Source organism: Nelumbo lutea, chromosome 2, assembly GCF_056320005.1.
Source record: "Nelumbo lutea isolate HS-2025 chromosome 2, American lotus-T2T, whole genome shotgun sequence".
Lineage (NCBI taxonomy): Eukaryota > Viridiplantae > Streptophyta > Magnoliopsida > Proteales > Nelumbonaceae > Nelumbo > Nelumbo lutea.
The window spans coordinates 50,038,146-50,052,964 of record NC_142685.1 but is presented as its reverse complement, the minus strand read 5'-3'; the positions used below and the strand labels follow the sequence as shown (position 1 = coordinate 50,052,964).

The 14,819-nt window shown below is 36.8% G+C and overlaps 1 protein-coding gene across 6 annotated transcripts; it reads left to right on the top strand.

Annotated features, from left to right (window-relative positions):
• The first annotated feature begins 2,120 nt into the window (after positions 1-2,120).
• Positions 2,121-14,515, top strand: LOC148870570 (NAD(P)-binding Rossmann-fold superfamily protein). Of its 6 annotated transcripts, none has more exons than XM_088973794.1 (7): positions 2,121-2,614; positions 3,135-3,406; positions 3,495-3,531; positions 3,741-3,838; positions 12,161-12,222; positions 13,348-13,471; positions 14,202-14,515. In XM_088973794.1, the coding sequence occupies exons 1-7, from the start codon at positions 2,395-2,397 to the stop codon at positions 14,319-14,321; spliced, it is 933 nt and encodes a 310-aa protein (XP_088829920.1). In that variant the 5' UTR covers positions 2,121-2,394; the 3' UTR covers positions 14,322-14,515. The 6 variants fall into 6 exon arrangements, with proteins under 6 accessions (XP_088829920.1, XP_088829922.1, XP_088829923.1 ...); XM_088973796.1 differs by having other exon boundaries at positions 2,127-2,614; positions 13,857-14,515; XM_088973797.1 differs by having other exon boundaries at positions 2,127-2,614; positions 13,605-14,515.
• Positions 14,516-14,819: the final 304 nt, after the last annotated feature.

The following is a 14,819-nucleotide window of genomic DNA, read 5'->3' as shown; positions in this document are numbered from 1 at the left end:
CAAATTGAATCCAGCTCGAATTTATGAATTTTTTATTCGAACCGAATTTGAACTGATTGTATTCGGCTCGACTCCACTCGAATCCTTTATAGAGTGAAAGTGAGAGGAATTTGGCGAGAAAAGAACAGGAATGAGGAGCGTTTAATCACTTTGCACGTTTAAAGCGTGTACACGTTCCTAAGGTGCATGGCGCGCCCTCACACTGCACGAACGGTGCACGTATAGACCGTGCCTGGACTGAAGCCAAACTCGATAAATCAAGGGTTTGGGGGGAATTATTGGAATTGGATCAAGTCATTGGTTATAGAGGAAGGCTTCTGGGTTCTAAACTAGAATGTCAAAAGGCTCAACTTCTGCTTCTGTTGAGACAAAAGAGCCCCATTTGAACCAAAAATCTCATTATACGGGTTGATGAATTTTCCGCTTCACCTCTCTTCTTTGTTTTTCTCTGTGTATTCATAATATTTCCCTTTCTGTGATCAATATTTTTTGTTTCTTTTTTTTATCATATAATTACATTTGCAAGTGAGACGTCATCTAAATTTCTCGATGAAAAAAGAGACAAAAAAGTGATCAGTTTGCACAGTTTTATGACGAAATCAAAGATAGGAGATGGGAATTAAGTACATGATATTGTGATGAACCTGTTGCTTGCTTTTTGATCTAAGATTTGAGAATTAGCAAAATGAGGATTTTTAGTCTTTTTTCTAAAATTGAAATTTTATGATCACAGTCTAATTGCCTTTATAAAGTTAGCTCGATTTTTGGGAAATGGATGGATTAGTAGATAAATGCATATGATTCAATAGAGGGATTTGGTGCAAACCCAAACTATTTAGGATTTTTTTTTTTCTTGTAGAGATGCTAGATAGAACTGTAGCCAGGAAGGTTGTTGGTTACCAATGATTTGTTTTGGTGGTTTTTCATTGTGTTTTCTGGTTTCGTGGAGGGTTAGAGGTGATTTTTGGTTTCCTGGTTTGCCTATTAATCATGAAAATAATTTAATTATTTATATTTTATTAATTTTATCCTTTCAATTTGATTGTTATTATTTTATTAATTTCATCCTTTCAATTCGAGCCTGATATATAGGCACGTTTGCTAATCGGCCAAGCTTGAGTCCAATGAAGCTCGGCTTGTGAGGTTCACAAGCCTAATATAATAAATACATAATTTTTTATTATACACATACATACATGCATGCATATATACATACACACACACACACACACATATATATATATATACATATAAGTATATAAAATAAATAAATTTTATTATATATAATAATATTTTTTATTTCTTATGTATAATAGTAAACAATTTTTATAATTCTTATTTTTTGTATGTAAAATAAAAATAATGTTTATATGTGTATTATTTATTATATATAATAAATAATTTTTATAATTCTTATTTTGTTGTATATAAAATAAGAAATTATTTTTATATATAATTTTTATTTTTTAGAAAAAACTTGGCTTGTAGTTGAGCTCGAGCTTTGAATAGAATCAAACTCAACCCTAAGACAATTTTAACGAGTCTAGTTCATATAGCCAAGTATTCTGCTCGAATCCATCCCTAGTAAGCATTTTAAATATTTTACATGACCAAACTACCCAAATTGGCCAATTAACTTTATTAAATATTTTTATGACAAAATATGAATTCTTTTTTTTTTTTTTGAGTAAAAACAACAAAGAAAAGTAAATTTGTTTAATGTGAGAACTGACCCCCGTTTAATGTAAATATAATATGACCCGTAGGCCTAACGGTCACGATGAGGGATGGAATAATTTTTTCTTAAAATTGTTTTTATTTATTCTTATAACAATTGTTTTCGTAGTTTAGTTGGTTAAACTTCAAAATACTTATTTTGTAAATGGGAGGTTTTGAATTCGAATCAAAACAATTATTTTATATGTTTTTTGTTGAATTGTTTAATTTTATTGCTCATTCAAGTAAGCAATTAAATACAAAACTATTTTTCAGTGAAAAACATGGCTGGCTTATTCCATTGCCGAGATTTGAACCCGGATCGCCTGGGTAAATGCCAGGTATCATAACCGGACTAGACAATAATGGATTATTAAAATTATTGTTTTAAAAATCTTAAAATCGTCAATTACTAATTCCGCAATCCCCTCCCACCTCCCTGGATTCACGATAAGACTGTAAAAGAGATAAGGCGTCAAGGCCGGTATGCCGAATTGTGTTATAGTGTCATCTCCGTTGTTCACTCTCTTTTTCAGTCGTTGCTTCGGAAGAATTACAAATACTCCCTCCCTCTACAGCTCTACTCACTTTGTGGTGATACCGACGGCCGGGTGGATGAAACCGTCACCACCTGTTCCCGCTCCCCTTACTTCTGTTCTTTTTTTATAAAAAGTTGCAATGGCGACACGTGTCTATCTACTCTCTACCTCCCCTTGGACCTCCTCCAGACCTCTCGAGAATTCCATTACCAATCACAATAAGATTCGCTTATTGTCTACATCCACATTTCTCCCCAAAATAGAGAAGAAGAGTTTCAGAAGACTTGGAGTCGTTGGTGCGGCCATGACGGATTTGCCTCGACCTACCGTCCTCGTCACTGGAGCCGGTGGCAGAACTGGTTTGCCTCGACCTACCGTCCTCTGCTTACAGTCTTTCTCGGATTTACTTCGTGACTTATTCGATTCTTTCAGTAATTTATCCGTTTCTAAGCTTTAGACTCTATATCTAGAATATCAGAACTTTCTTTCTACTAATGGGCAGTGATACTGTTTTATACCTCAGGATGCCTTGTAAAACTAAGCTTTTTCACAAAATTTCATTTCTTTGATTCATAGCAAGAAATTTTGTTAGAGACAGAGATAGAGATGCAAAACTAAAATGACAACTCACGCTTCTTCCACAAAATATCTACCTTGTTATTTTACTGGATTTTGTCCCGGCGGTACTAATTAAAATTTGAGGTTATATTATGACATACTAATTATGATCCTTTGTGTGCGCGTGTTTCTAGGGGTAGTATGTATCCTTATAAGAAATCAAAATGACAGGATGCCACTCACTTTTCCATTTTTTTTTCTTATCTATGAAAAATAATAAGTTGTAATTTTAATGTTTTGTTTCTTCATGGGTTTTTATAGGTCAAATTGTATATCGAAAATTGAAGGAGAGAACTGACCAATATGTTGCAAGAGGCCTGGTTAGAACGGAAGAGAGCAAAGAGAAAATTGGAGGAGCAGATGATGTTTTTGTAGGGGATATACGGGATGCTGAAAGCATCATTCCTGCAATCCAAGGGATCGATGCTCTCATTATTCTAACTAGTGCTGTGCCAAAGATGAAGCCTGGGTTTGACCCAAGCAAAGGTGGGAGGCCCGAATTCTATTTTGAAGATGGAGCCTATCCTGAGCAGGTGATTACATAACTTTATTTCTGGTGTCACATATTGTTACTCTACCTTGTTTTTATCCCATCAACTGATGAAAATTTTGGCATGTTAGGTCGACTGGATTGGGCAGAAGAATCAAATAGATGCAGGTAATTCTTCCCTTGTTTTGCCCAATGACTCTTTATTTGTTACTTATTTAATTACCATTATCATTATCTTCATTTGCTGACCTATATCCTAGTTATCTAAGCCTAGCTAGTCTTGTTATGCCAATTCACTCTTTCTAGTGCCTCTTTTTCTCATATGCCAGCCTTTGTATTTGATTATTGTCTAATGCGCGTGTTCCTTCTGTATACAGCCAAATCTGTAGGAGTAAAGCAGATTGTTTTGGTTGGGTCTATGGGTGGAACAAATCCTAATCATCCCTTGAACAGCCTTGGGAATGGGAATATACTGGTAAGTGCTTTAGTTGTGAATGCTGAAACAAAACAATCTGCTTATGATGATGCTTTATCATTTATAGTGTAGGAAACTATACTGCTTCTAATGATGTTTTTATTTATATGCGGGAAATAAGACCACTTATAATGAAGCACTCTCATCTTTCCTTTTTCATGTCAGGCTTTCATCATAAATTAGATTTGGAATGTGAAGAGTGGAGAATCCTTGATACTCGTTCTAAATTAGTTTCTCATTCATTTTTTTAGGCAGTCAAACAAAATAACAAAGAAAACTTTAGAAAACATACATTTGTTTTTTCTGTTTATATTTCCCTGAAGGGCAAGTTCAGAAAATACTTCAAAGTTTAAAAGTTAACCATGATATGAATTTCCTCTTCAAGGTAGGATGCATATCAGCCTATCTTCGATGTTTCTTCTATTATGGTGCATGGGTTTTACTAATCATTTAATAATATACACATTTTTGGAACAAATTTTCTACAGCCCTTGAATATGTATCAGTATTTGGATTTTGGAATCAACTTGATAGTTGATTATATTTCTTTGATTCTGGGCATGGTTGTCAAGGCATTGCCTTGGCAACAAGGCACCTTGGTTAGGTGCCTAGCCTAATGTCATGGCTTATATGGTAAAGGTGCCCGTCTAGTTGAAAAAACATTCAAGGTGGGTGTTTTATGTAGTACTATTGCTATCACTACATGTTATTATTGTGTGTTAATACATCCTATTCCTATCATATGTTGTCTATGTTATATATGCTTTGTTTAGAAATAAAAGGGCTTTGCCTCATTCTTTTCACCTTTTCATTACTTTTTTTTCTCTACTCTCTTTTTTTATTATATAAAACTATAGCCTTCACTAGTTGCTAATATTTTTTTTCTTTGCATGTAGGTGTTCTATTAAATCCTTATTATGTTATAGTGTTGTGTTTGAAATATGAAAATTAATTGATTTAAAATGCTATCCTTTCAGATATGATAATTTACTGTATTTTCATAGGAAACTAATGTTATTAATATTGAGTATTTCTATTATAATAACATATATTGTAGTTTTTTTTTTCTGTATAAAACTCTATTGCCTAGGCGACATCTAAATGCTCACCTAGGTGACTAGGCACTGCACTGTTGCCTAGACACCTTGACAACTATGGTTTTGGGTAGTAACTGTAAGTTTGTTTTATATTTAAATTGGTCTGACCATAGTAGAATATCCTCTGAGTTTCACTTAAGCTTTTGCTATTGTTGCTTTTGAATCTCTTAAGTTACATGTAGTTAAAGGGATAGGTTTTTTTTGGGTCATTTTTCAGTCCTTAGTAGTAAGAGTATGGGATCTTTTAGTCTATAGGGCAATCCACCCCTTCTTACATTAGCATATACATGGTTGTAAAAATCAGATTTTTGGAGATTAATAAATTGAATTAGATTGATTGTTGCTGCAAAATTGAGGTGTGTGGTGCAACTACATCCAAGAGTGATTCTAGAGCCTAGAAATGATTTCAAGGAACCCTAGTGTGATTGTAGGGCTTATTTCTTCTCATTTTCTTATCTTTTTGAATTTTCCCCATTGGTTCTGTTTGGATGAATGGTAGAAATGCGTTACTGTGATGGATGAGTGGAAAAACTAGTAAAGATGGGTTCAGATATGGTCATTCAAAGGAACCTAGGAGAAGGCTAGAAAGGATGGGATAAAAAAATGAGAGAAAGTGGACTAAGATGGTTTGGTGACGTGCATAGGAGGCTATCTACACCACCTATAAACAAGGTCAAAATATCACACCATATTGGTGCATATCATACGATATATATTGATTTTCAGGGTCATTGATATGCCAAATCCAAATATTTGAGGGGTTCCAATGGTTTTAAACATTAGTACCCCTCTTCATACAGCTGCCATCCAATTATTGTACTGAAAAAAAAAAAAAAAAAAAGAAGAAAATATTCCCATGTTTTCGATGCTTGATAAAATCCAAGCCTATGCAGCACAATCAGGAACTTAGTAAGGGATTGTCAACTCTGACAAATCAGAAAAACACAACCAGCAGGGAGGAAGGAGAACAAAGAAGGTCCCTCTGACTACTTAAGCATTACAGACCCTTGAACGACTGACCAACAGCTCCCCTTAGGGGAAAGGGTTGCTGTACCTGAACCTGTCTTACAATCTCCCAGTCCTGAGACGACCTTGGATCCTCTGTTACCAGGTATGCTAGTCAATTTGTTTTGTGCTACTGATGGTTCTCTTGTGCCTGTTGCAGATGCATCTGCACCACTGCCATTCTCTCAGCCAACTGATGGTGCAGAATCCCGGGGAATCTGATCTGCTCTGAGCTCGAGGAACTTAAGAAGAAAGAGCTGGAATCAGATGAAAGGGATAAGTTGATAGACTTAGGCCAGGGGGAAGGAGTGACCTTGAGGGACAGGGAGAGTGGGAAAACAGGTAAAGCTGAGAATGGACAAAAAGATGGGAAGGAAAAGATAAAGGTATTCTGTAGGTAGAATGAAGAAAAGAAGAGATCAGAAGTGGAGGGTGACTTAGAGTTCAGTGGCAGGGGTCAAAGTAGAATTATGAAGTTAATTGGTTGGAATGTCAGAGGTCTGGGGAGTGCATGGAAAATAAGAGTTATAAAAGACCTACTTCGAAGGGAGAATCCAGATATTGTCTTGATACAAGAAACAAAAATTGTAGAAGTGGATAGATTCTGGATCAGAAGTATCTAGGGTTCTAGAGGAATTAGGTGGTCTTGTAGTCCTTGTGGGGCCTCAGGGGGAATTGTGACCATGTGGAAGGATGAGGTGGTGGAGGCTGTAGAGGAAGCCATTGGTGGATTCTTGGTTTCATAGGAGTTTAAAAACACAAGAGATGGATTTACTTGGGTTCTCACCAATTTCTATGGTCCAAATAGATATCGAGAAAGGAATGAAATGTGGGAGGAGCTGTTTGATGTTAGGGGCTTATGGGAAGGACCATGGTGTGTGGTAGGGGATTTCAATGTAAAAAGGTTCTCAAATGAGTCTAGTAGTCCAAACCACCAGGTGACCTATAGTATGAAGCAGTTCAATGATTTCATAGACTCTTGTGAATTGAAGGAACTCCCTCTCTTACAAGCTAGGCTCACTTGGTCCAATCTACAAGGAGTTCCCCATTGCTCAAAATTGGATAGATTTCTGTTTAATGAAGAACGGGAAAACCATGAGGAGAACCTAATATCTAGAACCTTACCTAGAGTCACATCAGATCACTTCCCTATCAAGCTAGGCCTTGAAACCTTTTTAAGTGGCCCCACCCTATTTTGTTTTGAAAACATGTGGCTCACCCACCCGGGCTTTGTAAGGAAAGTAGAAACATGGTGGAAGGAGGATTTGGGTGGTGTGAGGTGGTGGAAAGGTGTAAAGTTTCATAAGAAATTGAAAAGGTTGAAGGAAAAATCAAAGAGTAGAATAGGGAGTAGTTTGGAAGGCTAGAGGAGAAAAAAGCTCAATCTAGTGTCCATCATAGAGGAATTAGATAAGAAGGAAGCACATGGGATTATTGTTGTTGAGGAGCGAGCCATGAGGTGCAAATTAAAGAGAGAGTTAGAAGAAACCTTACTAAGGGAAACGACCAGTTGGAGACAGAAATCTAGATGCAAGTGGTTAAAAGAAGGGGATGGTAATACAAAATATTTTCATGCTCTGGAAAATGGGAAAAAAGCGGAGGAACTATGTGGCTAAATTGGAGATAGAAGGGTAGGAGATAACCAATTAGAGTGAGATTGCTAGGAGACTTGTAGACCACTTTAAATCCATCTATAGAAGACCTTTGATTGATAGAGTGGTTATGGAGGGCCTTGATTGGACTTGCCTTGAATATGAAGAAGCTTGTTGGATGGAAAGGGTTTTTGAAGAAGAGGAGATAAGAAAGGCAATTTTTTTAATGAACAGATCTAAAGCCCTTGGGGCCAGATGGTTTCACTATGGCCTTCTATCAAGATTGTTGGGAAATTGTGAAACATGATTTAGTTGAGATATTCATCGAGTTTGTGGAAAAAGGGTTTCATTAGTCCAGGGATAAATGCTACCTTTTTAGATCTTGTCCCAAAAAAGCTTGATGCTTGCCACCCTATGGACTTTAGACCGATCAGCTTAGTGACCAACTTGTACAAGATTATTGCTAAGGTCCTTTCCACAAGGCTAAAAACAGTTCTTTCTACATTAATCAATCAACAACAAGGGGCTTTTGATTTATCAAAAAAAAAAAAAAAAACAAGAGGCTTTTGTAGAAGGGAGACAAATAGCTGACCAAATCCTCATCATTGCAAATGAGTGTGTGGAAGAAATGAAAGGATCTAGGAAAAAAGGCTTTGTATGTAAACTAGACCTTGAGAAAGCTTATGATTTGGTGGATTAGGTGTCTTAATTGAGGTAATGAAATCGTGTGGATTTGGGAAGAGATGGTGTAATTGGATCTTTGGATGTATTAAGACTTGTCATTACTCGATTCCGGTCAATGGGATTGTGAGAGACTTCTTTCTAGCTCATAAAGGGTTGAGGCAGGGAAACCCCCTTTCACCTTTCCTCTTTACCCTAGTTGTGGATGTCTTGAGTAGAATGATTCATAAGACTAAAAAGGAGAACAAAATTAGTGGTTGGAAGGTTGGAAGGGATAGGTTATTGATTACTCACTTACAGTTTGCAGATGATATTATAATCTTTTGTGAAGGGGGGGTCAACTTTTGGTGAGGAATCTGAAAGACTCGGTGAGGGATTTTGAACTTATCTCCAATCTTAAAATTAATCTTGAGAAAAGTTGTATTATAGGACTTAATATTGGAAGGAGGAGACCTTATAGCTGTTGCAAATGTCCTAGATTGCTCCATCTCAAGGTGGCCTTTGACCTATCTAGGGCTTTCCCTAGGTGCAAATCCTAGAGAAAGTAGGTTTTGGAGTCCAATCTTTGAGAGGTGTACAAAGAGACTAGCAACTTGGAAAAGGAATTACATCTCACTTGAGGGTAGGATTACTTTGGTTTAGTTTACTCTGGCCAATCTGCCAATATACTATCTGTCGGTCTTTAGGATCCCTAAAAAGGAAATAAGATAGAAAAACTAATGAGGGATTTTTTGTGGGAACTAGGAGAAGATAAAAAAGACCACTTAGTTAATTGGGAGACTGTGAGTAGAAGTCTGGAGGCAGGAGGAATGGGAATTGGGAATGTGGATAAAAAGAATTTGGCATTGTTAGGGAAATGGTTATGGAGATGGTGACGGGAATAGGACAGACTCTGGCACAAGGTGATAGCCAATATTCATGGTAGGTTGGGGAATGGCTGGGATGCAAGTGTTTCCAACCGGGCTACATTAGCGTCTCTGGGGAAGGCAATTCATGGCATTTTGCCCACTCTTCTCTAGTTTGTAAGGTATGATGCTTGTTCAGGGGATACTATTAAATTTTGGGAGGAAATTTGGATTGGATCTCATCCTCCAAAGGATCTCTTCCCATCCCTATACTCAGTTTCTTTGTACAAAAACGAATGTATCTCTAATTTCATTGTTCCCCCTGTTCACCTAGTGGATCATAACTGGGATTTTGGTTTTCATAGAGGACTAAGGGGTGATGAAATGGGGGCTTGTCTAGATTTGCTTCAAATACTTCAACGTGTGTGTTTTGATCCTGATAAGTCAGACAAGCGTGTTTGGGCCCCTCACCCTAAGGGTCTGTTTTCTTGTGCTTCCTTTTTCAAGTCTCTCTGTTATTCTTTGCCCTCTCCTTTGGTTCCCTTGAGAGAGTTCTGGTGCAAACCCATTCCCCCTAAAATAAGAGCTTTTTGTTGGGAAGTAATTCATGGGAAATTTAATACTTTGGAAATGCTATAGAAGAGGAGACCCAATTTATGTCTCTCTCCAAACTGGTGTGCTTTGTGCAAATCTGATAGTGAGAGTTGCTATCACCTACTGATTTCTTGCTCTTTTGTTGCAGATGTATGGAATTGTTTTTTTTTCTTTGTTTGGGTGTAGGTGGTCCTTACCAAGGGAGATTAACTTGCTGTTTGATCCTTCTATGTTTACTTGGTCAAAAAAGAGGGGAAGAATAATGTGGAGGTGTGTTAGAGCAGCCATGGTTTGGACCATTTGGGAAGAGAGGAATGTGAGAGTCTTCTCTGATAAGGAAATAAGCAAGGAATAGATAAAGGATTGTGTGATGGTTAGAGTGATCCATTGGATCAAATCTTTGGACCTGTTTTTTCAAATTTCTCCTGACGACTTATGGAGGAACTGGGAAGGTGTTGCAAGAAGCTCTTCTAGAAAGGAAAGAATAAATGTTGCATGGCACACCCCCCCCCCCCACCCACCTTCAGGACTATGTAAAACTAAATGTAGCCTTGTTTTCTGGTCCACTGGGGTATGGGGATTCTCTCAAGACAGAATTGCTTGCAGCCTTACAAGGAGCACAAATTGCAAATGAGCTGAACATAACCAATTTGGTGATTGAAGGGGACTCAAAATTGGTGGTGGGTTGGTTAAAGGATCCAGAATTTGTGATATGGTGCTATAGGGATGAATAAAAAGCTTTTTATGGATCACCAAGAATATGAATTTGAGGATACAATGGGTAAGGAGATGGGCAAACGGATTAGCTGATACTCTAGCCAAGCAAGGGGTGAATAGACAATCTCTGTTTTGGGCTCACTTGTAATTTTTCTGTTTTGTTTATAGAGAGGTAGTATTTCGTGCCTCTTTGAGGGATGCTTGTAATGATTATGGTTTCAGAATTAATAAAATCTAACTTCACTTTCAAATAAAAAAAAGAGTACTGATCATATCCATACTTCTAACCATGCTTGTAAGAAGGAGCAATCTGTTGCAAGTTGAAGGGGCTAGAAGGGCTAGGGAGACAAAAAAGGACATGGGTTGAAGTAATAAGAAGTGATTTAAGAGATCATAATTTTTTTTCGAAGAAAGTAAGGTAATTTATTAGAGACTTAAGCAAGATGCAACAAGCCCCCAAGACACAAGCTCCCAGTCAGGCAAGAGACCAAAGAATAACAGGATTACAACTTCCACAAGTTCCTAGCACTCAACAGGGATCCCAGGGTGTTAGGCTGAAAGTCTTTATCAGCTGCAACCCAAGACACCAGCTTTCCAAATGATAAGGACACCAACTCCTCCACCCCTTTGACTCATTTTGAAACACCCTTCTATTTCTTTAAGAGCTCATAATTTAACAATGGATATGGCACTAAATGGAACAGAATGGCAAAACAGGATTCTTGTAGCTGACCCCATAAAGTAGGGATAAGGCTTACATGATAATGATGATTAGTGCTGTTAGGACTTGGGATTTAGAAATGGAATTGATCTGCACAAAGGGATTGATTACTCTTTTCAATCAAGTATTAGAGTTCTAATTATCTTTACTTTTTCAAACTCATAGTATCTTCTCTCTCTAAATTAGGGTTTTAGCCATAAACAAAGTAGAAACTGTAATTGAACATATTTCATTCCTAATTAAACCTTTTCAACGTTTAATTACCATATCAAATTATCCTATTTATTTACTTTCATTAGTTCGTTATCTTTATTAGTCTCCATATCATCACCCTTCATGGCTCATTTAGTGTGGATTTTGCTTACTTTGTACATGAATACAGCACCCATGTAATATATTCCCTCCAGCTACCCTGCATTATGGCACTAACGGGGTGTTCTTTCTTTCTTGAAGAATAGTGTGACTTATGAGGTGGGACCAATAGGCCATATTAGATCTTTTGAGAGAAAAAAACACAAGCCAGGCGAGTATATGATGATTTTGCCTCAGGGGTTGAAGGGAAAAGGCTTTCAATGGAAGTGGGAGAAGCCTGTTTAAGAAAGAACAATGTTTAACCTTAGATTTGAATACTTCTATATTAATGCCAGTGCCTTCTTGTCCTTTAAATTTATGCTGCTTTCTAGCTGCTAGTCAGATTTTGCATTTGAAGTGAACCAACTGAAAGATGGATTTTCTTAAATAAATCTAGATTTTACTCTTGTGATGACTTAATCTTGATGGATGAGAAAATAAACATCAAGTCTTGAAATAGTCTGGTGCTAGTACTGATAAAAAAAAAAAAAAAAAAAAGAGAAAAAAATTCTGGTTCTAGTCTAATAGTTTGAGATGTTTTGTCCTTAAGTTCCTTGTGTTTCAACAATTTGGGCAAGGACTAGTCATTTCTTTCCGCTATATTACTGTTTCTGGCTTCCTGATTGGTTTTTAAAGTTTCTGTATCTTCTACAAATGCTTTAATTGAGAATTTAAATAGCAAATGAATGATATTTTGTTTAAACCTTATCATATTGTAGATATGGAAGAGAAAGGCCGAGCAATATCTGGCTGATTCTGGAATACCATACACAATAGTCAGGTATCTTTATTTTAACCCATACCTGCACAGTAATTGGTTGATATTTGCACATTATATCCTTGAGTTACCTATACTGTCAAAAAAGAAGGTTACTTGTTCTGCAAGTAGAGCTCTTAATTGGTCGGATCTGGTTCAGGGCAGGGTGGATCAGTCCCGATCCGACTATTAATTGGTCCTATGAGACACCCAGTACCGAAACACTTATTAATTGGGATAATCAGGACAGACCCAATTAAAACCAATTATACTTGACATCTATAATTACTTGTGATGATAACAACTTCTAACTTAACTTTTGATAATATAACCTTGATAAAAATGACATTAAAATAATAAACTGTTTATATGTTGATAAAACAAGTGTTTTTAACAAAAATATATCTTATATAGTGTATGAAATTTACCCTTTTAGACATAAAATGTAACAAAAGTTACAAGAAAACCAGGTGATCTCTATATACTATTAACTATATAATCAGTTTGGAACAACAAGAACTGTCCCGACCCAATTATTAATCAGGACAAAACTAGAGAACTAGAACCAATATAATTGGTTTGATTGGTTCAGTTGTCAGGTAGGCCCAACCCATTGACAGATCTAACTGCAAGAAATAAATCAGTTAGCATCCAATTATGGATGTAGAATGATATGATTAGTAGATATACAGGGTTTTTAATCTCATAGGTATTTCTACAGTTGGAGCAATGTCCTCCACTTGAGTGAAGAAAATACTTAAATGTTGGTTGATTGCCCCAATAGCTTTCACCAAGGAGATTAATCAGATTATACCAGCGCAATTCTGCACTTAATACTTGCTACTATATGAGAGCACAACTTTCTAATGCACTAATCAGAGATCTCTATCAGAATTATTTATGGTTAGACTGTAACATGCAAATTATACTCAGGGATCCTTGGCAAAGAATTATCTCTTGCTGCAGAATTAATAATATGAGTATGAAATAAAACATGGTCAGTTGAAAAAATCAAGCACTTAATTGATTACTCATGCAACCTTTTTTGGTAGTAAGTTGATTCAGTGAGTGTTGTAAAACTTGCATTCTATTTCCAGTTCCCATTTCGAGCACTTTATTCCCACTTGGTATTTACTAAAACTTAAACAGGGCTGGGGGTTTACAAGATAAAGATGGGGGTATTCGGGAATTACTTGTTGGGAAAGATGATGAGCTTCTTCAGACTGAAACTAGAACCATTGCCAGGGCAGATGTAGCTGAAGTCTGCATTCAGGTATACAGACAACTATCTATATGTTCTCTTGTTATTTATGTAAAGATGTAGTGGTAATGTATGCAATCATCAAAACATGTAATTCATCTTTCCTCCCAATTTGATTGTTATGGACGCCTTTATTGGGAAGCAGTATCGCCGCCGACAGCAGCAGTAAAGGGTGTTCTCATCTTATCTAATTCAGTTCTCATCTTATCTCAGTGTTCTCATCTTATCTAATTCAGTGTCTATCTTATCTGTTTTCAGTAGTATAGATCAGTAGGGAGTCTATGGATTAGTAGGGAGTCTTATCTGTTATGTGTTATTATCTAAATTCAGTAGTATAGATCAGTAGGAGTGCTCCAAAAAGTAGGATTCTTATCTTCTTGTAATCTCCTATTTAAAGGAGCTAATGATATTCAATAAAGCATCGAATTTCTCAGTCAAGACAGAGCAGAGGAGAGTTGGTGATCTCTTGGACAATCACCATTAAGGCGCCAAGATAGGTACCTCAAGAAAAGGGAGGAACAAGGGGAACAAGAGGTTCTCTCCGTTGACCGACCTGTGATGAGATCCTATTCGCGGGCCCTTAACATTGATTGCCCCACCTAATATGACTGGGAAGTCTTTTTCTTCATGGTCATTATGATAATAATTGTAACAAGTTTTTTATATTTGTTATGATAATAATTGTCACAATATTGCAGTGAAAAAATTGTCACGATATTATTATTATTATTATATGTGACAGGCGTTGCAATTTGAAGAATCCAAGTTCAAGGCATTTGATTTGGCCTCAAAGCCTGAGGGGACTGGTACTCCAACAAAAGATTTCAAGGCTCTCTTCTCTCAAATTTCTACTCGTTTCTGAGATATGGTGTCCTGATCATCAATTTGGAGCTTACACCAGTCATTGGCAGCAACATTTGAAATTGCTGTATTTGCAAGTTTCTAGTCATGATTCCGCCTTTAAAATTTTGTAACTTTAGATGGTCCTAAGTGTTTAGAGATCAACCTCATACATTAAAGCATGAAGTAGTGAATAAAACCAGGATATTTTATTTACTCGAGTTTTTTTCTGCTATACGAAATGAAGACTGCGTGTTTTTTTTTCCCCTGTTTTGGGGGTGGCTGGTTCACTTGGGAGTTGGTACAAGGCTTGGATGATGATGATGATCAAGGTTTTTAAAACTGAACCGGACAATGAATCGGTTAGGAGTCTGGTTCCTGGGTCAAACGGTCTGGCCATTTGAACCGAACTGATGGCCTGTTTTGACAAAAAAAAAACTGGCCAAACTGTTGAGCAGTTCGACTGTCTGGGTCAGCGGTTTGTTGACCAAATCAATAGTTTTTGTGGAAATAATGGTTC

Excerpts from the sequence above, each read along its gene's own strand:
- LOC148870570 (XM_088973792.1), top strand. The coding sequence starts at position 2,395 with ATGGCGACACGTGTCTATCTACTCTCTACCTCCCCTTGGACCTCCTCC. Across the intron at positions 3,532-3,740 it reads GAAGAATCAAATAGATGCAG|CCAAATCTGTAGGAGTAAAG; the intron begins GTAATTCTTCCC and ends TTCTGTATACAG. Across the intron at positions 13,472-14,201 it reads TAGCTGAAGTCTGCATTCAG|GCGTTGCAATTTGAAGAATC; the intron begins GTATACAGACAA and ends TATATGTGACAG.